At 52.2% G+C, this 12,249-nt stretch overlaps 1 protein-coding gene across 2 annotated transcripts in view; it reads left to right on the top strand.

Moving 5' to 3' along the window:
- CAMK2A (calcium/calmodulin dependent protein kinase II alpha) overlaps positions 1–12,249 on the top strand; it is a 67,997-nt gene that overhangs the window by 15,565 nt on the left and 40,183 nt on the right. For both annotated transcript variants that reach the window (XM_015141232.3, XM_015141231.3), the window contains exons 2-3: positions 1,096–1,190; positions 8,975–9,034. In XM_015141232.3, the coding sequence (XP_014996718.1) occupies positions 1,096–1,190; positions 8,975–9,034 (155 nt within the window). The remainder of the gene's footprint in view (positions 1–1,095; positions 1,191–8,974; positions 9,035–12,249) is intronic.

Here is a 12,249-nt window from a genome sequence, read left to right as displayed (position 1 = left end):
CTTGCCCCAAGTTCTCTTATAATTACTAATAGTTTGAGGATAAAATCCCAAGAGTCTCTTAAAACGTGAAAAGATGCTCAGCTTCACTCGTAATATGACAATTACAAATTGAATTACAGCAAATTGCCATTTTCCACCTGTCTCTTTAGCAGATATAAAAAGTTTGATAATACACTGTGTTGACAAGGGCAAAGGAAACTGGCACCCTTGCATTCCAGTGGGAAGGTGAGTTGGTACAATCTTTAATACGGACAATCTCTCATTATCCATTGAAATCAGCAAACAACAGCTACCCCTTGACCGGATAACATAAGTTCTGGAAATGTATCCCACACAGACACATGCATACATAGGATATATAATTCTAATGCACACATACACGGCTAGTCATTGTAGCATTGTTTGTAATGGCTATAGATTGAAACTAATCTGAGTGCCCATCGGTAGGGGACTGGCTGAATCAGACAGCCATACAATTACATACTAAGTAACAAGGAACTCTTATGTTATGATACGGAAGGAGGATCTCTAAAAATATATTATTCACTGAAAAAAGGAAGGTGGAGAACAGTATACAGTGTCCAGTACCATTAGTGTGTGGGACACCGTCTGTGGAAAGAGACTCAAGGACATGGTGACAGTGGTAATCTCTGGGAAGAGGACCTCAGAGGCTGTAGTACAGTGGCTAGAGGGAGTCATTTTACTACCTATACCTTTATATCTTTTGAACTTTGAACCATGTCCATGTTTACCTACTGAAAGAATAAAAAACTAAAAACTTTTAGAGACCTGATTTCTGCGGTTCTAACACTACATGATTCTAATGTTTTACAGCATGGTGAGCCCAACTTTGATGACGTTGGCAGGCTCCTCTCACTTGAGGCCAAGCTTCTAATCTTCTGCTTCTGGGTCCATCTTCTGGGTCTCTCTGGCCTCGCTCTGTCCCTGAGTTGGGCCACAGAAGCCCCTGTGAGCTTGAGCAGCGCTGATGAAGGGCTTCCTTCTAGCGTAGGGCAGCGACGTGAACTCCAACATCTCCTAGGGACACAGCCCTTGGGCGTTCCCTCACCCTTTCCACCTTCTCTGTCCTCCTAGGGGAGCCTTCTCGGTGGTGCGAAGGTGTGTGAAGGTGCTGGCCGGCCAGGAGTATGCTGCCAAGATCATCAACACCAAGAAGCTGTCAGCCAGAGGTAGGTGCCTGATCTCTACCCTGCCCACCCTCCAGGGCTCTCCTCTCTCCCCTTACCTGTACTGCTTGGTTTAGACCAGGACCCAGGGCGGAGCCCATGGGTGATACTTATGGCAGGGGTGGGGGCTGCTCTTCCTGGGGGTGCCTTGAGAATAGACCTTCCCTTTTTCCTTCTTTTCATTTTTTCGAGGCTGGAGACCACAGCCTCACCCAGACAGGCCAAGCTCTGTGCCTCACAGGTGAGGACTGAGACACCAGATGGGCCCACCTTTCCCTGCTCTCCTGCCACTCGCTGTCACTTCTCCCCTCCAGACCTCTACCCCTGCCATTCCCTCTGTCTGAACGCCATCTCCTGGCTCCTTTCATGAATGGCTGTTTCTCAGCCTTCAGGTCTCAGCTTAAGGTCACATCCTTTGAGAGGTTTTCCTGACCCCATAATCTGACGAGGCCTCCTCCATTCTCTCTCTCTCTCTCTCTCTCTCTCTTTTTTTTTTTCTGAGATGGAGTTTCACTCTTGTCGCCCAGGCTGGAGTGCAATGGTGCGATCTTGGCTCACTGCAACCTCCTCCTCCTGGGTTCAAGCGATTCTCCTGCCTCAGCCTCCCGAGTAGCTGGGATTACAAGCGCCCAGCACCACGCCCGGCTAATTTTTTTTCTTTGTATTTTTAGTAGTGATGGGGTTTCACCATGTTGGCCAGGCTGGTCTCGAACTCTTACCTCAGATGATCTGTCCGCCTTGGCCTCCCAAAGTGCTGGGATTACATGCGTGAGCCATCACGCCCGAACTATTTTCTCTCTCTTATTACTGTTTATTTCCTTTATGGCTTTCCCTGACCTAGACTCATCCTGTTTACTGATAAGGCCCCTTGTTTAATACCCACCTCCCTTTTTGGGCTGTAGACTTCAAGAGTATGGGCTACTCTGCACCCAGCACCTAGGACAGCACCAGCCACACAGAGAGGGGCCAGTGAACTCCAAGTGCGCTTGGCTTCAGCTACTCCACTCTTGGGTCTTCCAGAGAGTGGGTCTGGGATATGATCTGGGTTTTGGAAAAGATGCCCAGATAACTCTAATTTGCAGATGAGTTTGAGAACCATGGCCCTAAGACCTTAGAAGCGGTCCTGGGCCAGTGACGTTAGCATCCCCAGCAGCTTGTTAGAAAAGCAAAGCCTAGAGCCCCACACCAGACTTGAAGAATCTGAATCTGCATTTTAACAAGATACCTGGGTGATTGTGGACATTAAAATCTGGGAAGCCTGCCCAGGAGATGAGCTTCTTGCCATGACTGTGTGTTTGAGACAGTGATGGTGGTAACCACGGTCAGTGTGTTGGAAAGCGTTATCTTCAAAGATGCCAGTCCCCACCCTGAATGAAATGGTGTATAAGCTTTCCTTGGGACCGCCTGGTGGCAGAGAGAATTCTGTTGGGTGAGGTGGGGGCAGGTGTGGGCTGTACAATCCATGGTTTGTGCAGTGCGGGAGATGTTGTGTGAGAGGCTGGCAGAGTGTCCAGGTGTTTGATAGGCACAGCTGTGTGGGGCCAGGGGCCAGCAGGGGCAGGTTCGTGGCTGGCCTCACAGTGGCTGGTACAGGAGGCTCATGCTGCTCCCAGCAGGCCTCCCAGCAGGCCTCATGTTGGACTGTGTGTTGCTGCCTTTCTTCTCTGGCTCAGTGTTGCTGGGAGCTCAGCACTTTCTTCCAGTTACCGACCTCCCCCCATGTCTTGCAGGTCAAAGTGGATCAGCAGAGGGGGTGGCTGGGGGTAGGGTGAGGGTCTCTGAAGGGCCAGAAGCCCCACGTGGTACACAGTCAGTGTGAAAAGTCCAAGCTTGTGGAAGGCTGGGAGCTAGAGACAGGGCAGGCAGGAATGCTGGCAGGAGTGTTGCCTCATGGCCAGATGCCTGGATTGGCCTTGTCATTGCTGTGTGACTAGCAGCAGTCTGGTGCCCTCTCTGTGCATTGGGTGTTGAGGAACCAAGGGAGATGTCCCAATCCCTGAGATACAACAGGGACAGGGGGCGACGGGTTGAGGTTGCCCCAACGGGAGAGAGGGTCAGGCCCCAAGGTCGTCCCTGGATGCTGGGATCTCAGGTTAGTTCACCACACTCTCGGGGCACATCCACACACACACTTGCATGTTGACCAAAAGAGACAGATGTGTATGGAAGAGTGGAAGGGTCATGGCTCCTGTTTTGGAAAGTGACTAAGCACTCCTGGGACAGTGCAGACCCTGGGCTATGCCAGACAGCCACTTCCCAAGCCGCCTCTCTTTGGCAACTTGTTGAGTCCTTGACCTCTTGGAAGGAAGGTGGCTGGGCCTAGGTGAGTGTGGAGGGTGGGGGTGGGGAGGTTATCAGGGAACCTTCCGGAAAAGTCTGCCAACTGCCAGCTGCTTTTCTTCCCAGCGGGAGAGGAGGAGCAGAGCTTCTTTTAGCATGGTTCTTTGTTTGCCACTCCTGGTGCCTCGGGGGTGGGGAGGGGGGGTTAATGCTGAATATTTGGCAACAGACTCTAAGCATCTCCTGCTGGTGCTCCTGGGTGACTTCCGGCAGCGCCCAGCAGGGGCTGTGCCCACCCTCCCGGGAGCTGTGGCTTTCTTTTTGCCCACCCTGCCCAGCCTCTTCTAGCAAGTGGTTCCCAAACCCACGATATATTTGTGTATGTATTTTTAATCTAGTCGTTTAAAAAATGTTCATAGTATAAACAAACCAAAGAAACCATGAAGAAATGAAGTGAAAAGTGAAAATTTTGCCTGTTCCAATCCCTGCCAAATACCTTTGGTAGCTTTTTTAAAAACACAGCTGCCTGAGTTCCACCCATGAGGGTTGGATTCAGTAGGTGGGGCCCAAGCCCCCGCATTAAAAAAATCCTGTCATCAGTAACAGTAGCTATTAACACCGACCTAATACGATAACATAGGCTCAGCGCTAACCCCCACTGGGTGCTGTATAGCCTCCTAGCGCATCCTCCCCACGGCACACACAGAGGTAGCATTCTAAGGGCACATTGGGCACACGCATGAGGCTGGTGCAGCCGGAGGTGACTGGCCTGGGCACTGTGACTTCCACAGGCCCCACTCCTAGCTCGAGCATGAGGGGGTCACTTCCTCGGCTCCTCAGTGACCAGTCTCGGAGCACCAGGTGGGGAGCATGATGAGCTCATCCAGCCTGCTCTACAGTGTCATTCAGGTCCCTGCAAGGAAGCCTCTGAGGGGACGGCAAGACGTGCTTCCCATCTCTCCTGTCCTCCTCCCCACCCCTTGCCCGGCACTCTTGTTCCTTGAGATGATTGCTCTAGCTCCCAGGATCGGGCTGTCCTATGCAGGGAGCAGGTACTTGCTCCCAGACTTGAGGTCTCTTTTCTCTCCTGGCTTGTGTGCCTCTTGCTGGAATCTCGGGCTGCCTGCCTGCTGGAGTCCACTCCCCTCTGGAGGCAGAGCCCTGCCCATTTGTATGATTGCAGGTCCTTCCAGGCCTGCTCTGTCCTGCCTCACCCTGCTGGGACTGTCTGGCCCCAGGGACCTCACCCCAGAATGTCCATCCACCTCTGCCTGCTGAGCTCTGCTGAGCCTTGCTGTGCTCTTAGCCCCCACACCCTGGAGGTGACCCAACCATCTGGGGAGGAAGCGAAAAGGTTCCCAAGATATTATCATGGGCATTGGGGAAGCTCCCCAGGTCCGCAGGCAGGAGGCTGAAGACGTCTAGCTTCCCTCAGAGCTCTCACCATCATGGGACTCTGCTGAGATGATGGATCGATTCATCAATTAATTAATTATTAGAATGGGGCTGGGTTCAGTGGCTCACATCTTTAATCCCAGCACTTTGGGAGGCCGAGGTGGGAGGATCACTTGAGGCCAGGAGTTCAAGACTAGCCTGGGCCATATGGTGAGACCTCTGTCTCTTAAAAATATAAAAAATTAGCCGGGCGTGGTGGTGGGCGCCTGTAGTCCCAGCTACTCAAGAGGGAGGCTGAGGAGTGAGAATCATCTGAGCCCACAAGTGGAGGCTGCAGTGAGCCGTGATCCTGCCACTGCGCTCTAACCTGGGTGATGAGAGTCAAACTGTGTCTCAAAAAAAATTATTAGAATGGGAAGCAATATAGTATAAGTAGCTATGTACACGGATTGAAATCTCAGCTCTGCCGCTTGTTTGCTATGGGATCTCGGACAAGCTGCTTAGCAGCTCTACACCACGCCCTGGGAATGTGGCAGTGACCAACAGAAAAGGTCTTGCTCTCATTGTGCCCGTTTTCTAGGGAGTGAGACTGAAAATAACATTAAACACATATGTCAGCTGGGTAGCTTCAGGTAGTGACAAGTGTTAACCAAGAAGATAAGACAGGGTATGGGGAGGTGATGCAGCAGGAGGGACACGCTTAGAAAAGGCAGCCAGGGAATCTCTCCAAGGAGGTGACATTGTGCCGGGGCCTGCCTGATGAGAAGACCCAGGGAAGAGCTTTCCAGGCAGAAGGCACAGCAGGTGCAGAGGCCCTGAGGTGGGAAGGAGCTTGGTGTGTCAGGGCAGAGAGGAGGCCAGTGTGGCTGGAGCTTCCTGGCCAAGGTGAGGCCAGACCCAGCGAGGAGTTTGGATTGTGCTCTAAGTACATTGGGAAGCTGTTGGAGAGTTGGAAGCCAAGGAGTGACAGGATTTAATGGATATTTTAAAAAGAGTTCCTTGGCGGGGCCGGGTGTGGTAATCCCAGCACTTTGGGAGGGTGAGGCGGGCGGATCACAAGGTCAGGAGTTCGAGACCAGCTTGGCCAGGCCAGCACGGTGAAACCCCGTCTCTACTAAAAATACAAAAAATTAGCCTGACGTGGTGGCGTGCGCCTGTAGTCCCAGCTACTTGGCAGGCAGAGATTGCAGTGAGCCAAGATCAAGCCACTGCACTCCAGTCTGGGCGACAGAGTGAGACCCTGTCCCCCCCCGAAAAAAAAAGCTCCTTGGCTGAGGGGAGGAGTGGTGGGGGAAAGGTGCAGGGGTACAGGCCTCAGAGCTCTGAGTTTTCAGGTGATTTTGGTGAGCCATTTTGATAAAGGGACTGTTCCTTTGTCAACAGGCCTCAGTTTCTTCATCTATATAACAAAGCACGGCCTCGGAGGTCAAAAGAAGCATGGTCCCCACATGTCACATGTCCTGAGGTTCTCTGTATATTAGAAAATGAAAACACTGCAAACAGAGTTACCAGAAATATTGTATAATGTATATGTTTACACTCAGTAGGATGAATACTTTCAACAGTGACAATGCAGGTTAATTGTACTATGCATATGATGATGATAAGACTTATAAAATTAGTTCCTAGCATTTCCAGCAGTGAGGTCTGGTAACCAGATACAAGTTTAAGGTTGCATGGCCAGCGTTTTCTTCTTTCAATCTTGTCAATGTTCTCTGCTCCTGGGTAACCTCACAGGGAGAAACAGCAAAATTCCAGATTTGGGGCTTCCGCTTCCTGAATGTATAGCCTAGGCCAGAAGCCTCCTTCCCCCTCTGACAGGCCTGATCTTGACCTGCCTGAGTTCTGGTTCTGCTGCCGGTAGGATATGGGGGTAGGGCATGGGATGTGGAGCAGGGGGAGGGCCCTGCCTGGTCAGCTCTGGATGGGCATCCCCTCCTGTGCCCAGGAGTCAGCCTCCCCTCCCCTGGAGGATATGAAAGGAGCCCATGGAGGGAGGGGGAATCAAGGGATGCCCCCCAACCTGGCCCCACCTCCTCATCCCTAGCTTGCAGCCAGCTTTCAGCTGGGGAATTGAGCCATGGAAACTGAATTGGACTTAATTGCTTTGCTGGTGGAAAAGCCACCTTTCAGTATTGATTTTGGCTTCTGCAGCCCTTGGAGGACAGCCAGTGATTGCTCTAGTGAAGGGGGCAGGGGAAAGGGGAGCTGGATTCCTGGGGACAAGGGCTGGAACTTTCTCCATTCTCACCACCCCCCATCCACATACCTGCCCATTCTGAGAGGGCCATTCAGGGCCAGGGTTCTAGTGTTGGCTTGGCATCTGAGTGTTGGCATGAGTTTCTTTCTGTGGGTCTTCATTTTTCTATTTGAGAATTGGGGGCAAGTGGAGGTAGTGGTTATGAGCTGGGGCATGGAGAATAGTATAGCCCAGGATTGAAAGCCCAGCTCTGGAGTCTGACTGTCTGGGTACAAATCATGGCTCCACCGCTCAGTGCAGGATTGACTTTGGGCAGGTACTTAACCTCTCTGAAGCTCTGTCTCCTCCTCTGGAAAGGCAGAAAAATGATAGTAACTTCCTCAAAGGATTGTATGAGGGCTTGAAAGGCATATAAAGCCCTCTGCACAGTGCTTGGCACAGAGTTTTTAAAAAGCGGTTTCTTTTTACGGTTTTGTTTGTTAAATTAAGGCGTTAACTACCAAATTGTGAAAAAAGCACCAAAATGGAAAACAGGAAATGCATTTTCAGTTCTAGCTCTGCCGCCACGGAGGCTCCAGCTTGTTCAGGCTGCAGTTTCCTTATCTATAAAATGGGAAGAGTGGTGTCTCCAGCCCAGGATTGTTTAGGGGCACGGAGTTGGGTCATGTGTCCCACTGTTCCCAGCAGCTGGAGAATCAGAAGCCACAGTGACAGATCCCGAGCAAGGCCTTTCTCCCGGGTGTGTGGAGAGGCCCAGGAGACTCGCACAGCAGTCCAGAAGGCAGGTGGGAGAGCTCTGGGTGGGCCCCCGCAGATTATTTGGGACTCTTTGTGTCCCTGGTCCCAGAGTCTCCTGAAAGGGAGGTGGCTTCTGGGAATTAACACAGCCCTCTGGAAGAATAGTCAGTCACTCCCTTAGAAAGGCACATTCATTCAATCATTTATTCTTTCATTTGGTTATTTCTTTTCTTTTCTTTTCTTTTCTTTTTTTTTGAGACGAAGTCTCGCTCTGTCACCTAGGCTGGAGTACAGTGGCATGATCTCAGCTCACTCCAACCTCCACCTTCAAGCAATTCTCCTGTCTCAGCTTCCTGAGCAGCTGGGATTACAGGCACCTGCCATCACACCCAGCTAATTTTTGTATTTTTAGTAGAGATGGGGTTTCACCATGTTGCCCAGGCTGGTCTCGAACTCCTGAGCTCAGGTGAGCCATCTGCCTCGGCCTCTCAACGTGTTGGGATTATAGGCGTGAGCCACCGCGCCCAGCTTCATTCAGTTATTTCTTGAGCACCTAGTATGTGCCAGGTATTTGGGTAGATGTCAGGGGTACAACAGAGACCAAGTCCCTGCCCTCAAGGAACTAGATATCCATGAGACTGAGTGGGTCATGCTGTTCAGGGGCTCTGAAAGCACAGAGGATGGGCCCCTGCCTGCTGCCAGGGGCCTGAGACTAAGGATTGGTAGGAGTGGGTGATGGCCAGTGAACGGCAGGTGGGAGGTAGAGGAAGTGTTTCAAGCTGAGAGAACTGCATGTGCAATTCTCTCCTGAAGTGAGAGGGCCCAGCAGGGCCTGCTTGTAGAGGTGAAGTCAGCCATTTAGTCTGGCCAGAGTGTAGGGCCTGAGGAACAGGCCTGGAGGAGTCTTGGAGAAGCCGCACATTTAAGAGCCGTGGAAAGGGAGGCCAGAGAGGGTGAGGGATGTGCTTGAGTCACTGCAACCCAGGCCTCTTCCTCTTTCCACTGCACCCCACGGTCTTCCTGGAGAACTCAGAGGCCCTGGCCAGAAGGTGAGCTTTCCCGGCCCCCAGGGGCTGCCCTGGGAGGTGGAGATAGTACGAGGCTTTGAGGAGCGGGAGATGGAGGGTGGTGGTTCCTCCTTCACCCGGGACTCACCTGAGCCTCTGTGTTTCAGACCATCAGAAGCTGGAGCGTGAAGCCCGCATCTGCCGCCTGCTGAAGCACCCCAACATTGGTGAGCCTTGCGGGATGCGAGGGGCGCGGGGGGCCAGGCCCTGCTCCCCTGCCCACTCTGGCACGTGGGTGTTTGCGGGCTGGGTGGAGAGCAGCTGCTCTCTTCTCTGGGGATGGAGGCAGCAGAGATGGGAAAGGGGGCGTCTTTAATGGTTTCCACATTCCTCAGAGCCAGCTTGTTTCGGGGGAAGGTGAAGAAAGGCCCTTCCTCCCATCCCACACTGCCGGCAGCCTCCTTCGGAAAAGCTGTTTCAGGAAAACTTCTACAGCTCTGGGAGAGATGAAAATAGGCCAGGGGGAAACGCTTGGCCTTGACCGCTGCGGCCCGTTCCCCAAACCCACCCCCATGCTGATTCAGCCTGGCACAGTGGCCCTGCCCTCCTCCCTCAACCTGGCACCTGCCTGCCTACAGGGGCAAGCTCCAACTCAGGCCCTGGCCCGCAGGCCGGGCACAGGCTGCGTGGAGAGGCTGGGCCATGGCGGGCTGGGACAGCGCCAGGGCAGCAGAACCCCTGGGGATGGGCTCTGAAACAACACCTCACTGCCTGGCCCCCTTCTCCAGCCCTTGTGCAATTGGGGGCTGATCCCTGCCTATCAGGGTCCTGAGTCATGAGGGCAGGAAGTGTGGCTTTGAGAGCTAATTCTGTCAGGGAATTGCTGTGGGACCTCGGGCAGGAGCACTGCCCTCTCTGAATCACTTTCCCCCATCCTCATGAAGGAAGGGCTGTCTGGACCAGCGTCTTGGGCACCTGTGGAAAGGTAGACTCAGATTCACTGGGCCTAGGGTAGGGCCGGGATTTTGCAGTTCTAACACGCTCTGAGGAGGTGCCAAGCCTGCTGACTCATAGACCGCACTGAGGAGCAGGGCCTAGGTGATCGCTAAGGACTCTTCCGACTCTGACAGCCACCACGCCTTCTCACAAGGCAGGGAAGCCTCTCTCCGTGCCCAGGGCCCCAAGGGTTAACTCTCCCGCCAGAGAGAAGCATCTCCATCTGCTATTTATACCCGGAAGGCACCTCCCCTTCCCTGAACAAACAGCAGCCAGAGGCTCCAGGACCAGCATCAGAAAGACAGCCTGCGGCTGGCAGGGAGCAGCCCTGGTTCAACCCTGGTCCCTGACCCACTAATGTCCTGTGGCCGCCCCTGCCCATTCCAGGCCCCCAGCCCCCCAGCCCCCGTGTGATGGAGCGGGTTGGGAGTGATCTCTGACTGTAAGATCTTATGATCCTTACAGAGGCTACTGGCTCCTGTGGAAGGAGGGGAGTGTATGTAAGTGTGTGACAGTGTGTGGAGTGTGTGAGTGAATGTGTGTGTGCATATGAGTGTGTGTGAATGTGTGCATGTGAGTGTGTGTATGTGACTGTGTGTGTGTGTGTATGTGACAATGTTGGAGTGTGTGTGAATGTGTGTGAAGGCGTGTGAGTGTGTTTATGTGACAGTGTTGGATTGTGTGTGAATGTGTGTGAAGGCGTGTTAGTGTGTGTATGTGACAGTATTGGATTGTGTGTGAATGCTGTGTACGTGAGTGTGTGTGAATGTGTGTAAGTGTGTGAAGGTGTGTATGTCTGTGTGTGTGTGTGTGAATGTGTGTATGTGAGTGTGAGTGTATGTGAATGTGTGGAGTGTGTGAATGCACGTGGGTGTGTGTGTGAATGTGTGTGTGTGAATGTGTGTATGTCTGTGTAAATGTGTGTGTGTGAATGCATGTGTGTGAATTCATGTATGTGAGTGTATGTGAATGTGTGTGTGAGTGTGTGAATGTGTGTGTGTGTTGCTGCACAACTGCAGCTATCTCAGGTCAACACTGCCTCCTCATGTTTGCACCTCCCTCTCCCTCTCATTCCCAACTATAAAATGGGGAGCAGTATGTTATGGCTTTGGAGAGTGCGTGTGAATGTGTGCATGTGAGTGTATGTGTGTATGTGACTGCGTGTGACTGTGAGCAGTAGGTTATGGCTTTGGAGATGACGGACTACAGTTGAAACCCTGGGTTTGCTGCTTCATTGGTGTGTGACCCTGGACATGTTGCTCAACCATTTTGAAGCTCAGTTTTGTCTGGAAAATGGAACTGATACCTATCTCATAGGATTGTGATGATTAAATAGACCATAGCATGATAACAGTCATTATCATTAAGCTGCCCCCCTTTTCCCCAGTCAACACCTTCCCTCAGAACAACCTTGCCTGAAGACATCCTCTTGCCTGAAACTCCATATGATTGTCTTTCCTCAGGGCCATCAGGATTTTTAGTAACTGGAGGCACTATATATAACGTGGTGGTTAGGAGAACGGGGTTTGCAGTCAGACACCAAGTTTCAATCTCAGCTCTGCGGTTAACTAAGTGTTTGAGCTTGGGCAGACTGTGAAGCTCTTAGCCTCAGTATCCTCCTCTGTGAAGTGGGGATAATCACAGCACCCACCTTATAGGACTATTGGGAGGGTAAAATGAGAGTGCAAGTAAAACACTTGGCACAAAACCTAGCATGTGGTAAAAGCTCAGAAATGGTAGCTATCATCATCATCATCATTACTGAGTCATTTACTCCTTCCTTCATTCACCTGATGTCAGGTGCATCATAGACCCACCCCATGCCAAGGTCTCTGCTAGGCATTGAGAATGTGCAGGAGAAGTGAGGATGGGGGATGGGAGTGGAGGTGGTGGCCGATGCACAGGCAGGGCTGGAAAGCAGAGCTGAGCAGCCAGCACAGGAAGACCCCAGAGGAGCTTTGAGCTGCTATCAGGGCTGGAAGGTTCTTTGGGGGGTGCACTTTCCCAATCCTCCAAGCATCTTCCTTCAAAATTGTAATCTTCCCAAAGACGTGCAAAGGGGTACAGATGTGGGCTCAAAACCCGAAAGGTGAGTTTGTCCCTAGAGAAGCTGGACTGAGTCCTGTTCAGCCTGCTTGGCCAATCTAGACAAGGTTACCACTGGTCGCTGCTTCTGTGTGGCCACTGCCCAGTCCCCAGGGGACCAAGTCAGTGAGGTCCCTGGCTCAGCACAAGTCAGTCCAACTGTGTTGCACACAAAGCGTTTGCCTCCCAGATCCTTCTTGGGAGAGGTCAGTAACCTGCTGTCTGTGCCATCACCACCTGCAGATGAGGGAGACGCCAGAAGGCCACCCCAAGGCACAGGGGACTTGGACTGTGCTAGGGACAACCTGAAAGTTTAGTAGGTGATTTGTGGTGGGGAAGGGAAGCATGGTAGGTCAGTGAC

Source organism: Macaca mulatta, chromosome 6 (assembly GCF_049350105.2).
Source record: "Macaca mulatta isolate MMU2019108-1 chromosome 6, T2T-MMU8v2.0, whole genome shotgun sequence".
Classification (NCBI taxonomy): domain Eukaryota; kingdom Metazoa; phylum Chordata; class Mammalia; order Primates; family Cercopithecidae; genus Macaca; species Macaca mulatta.
The sequence above is the reverse complement of the archived record's forward strand: the minus strand, read 5'-3'. Positions and strand labels throughout refer to the sequence as shown.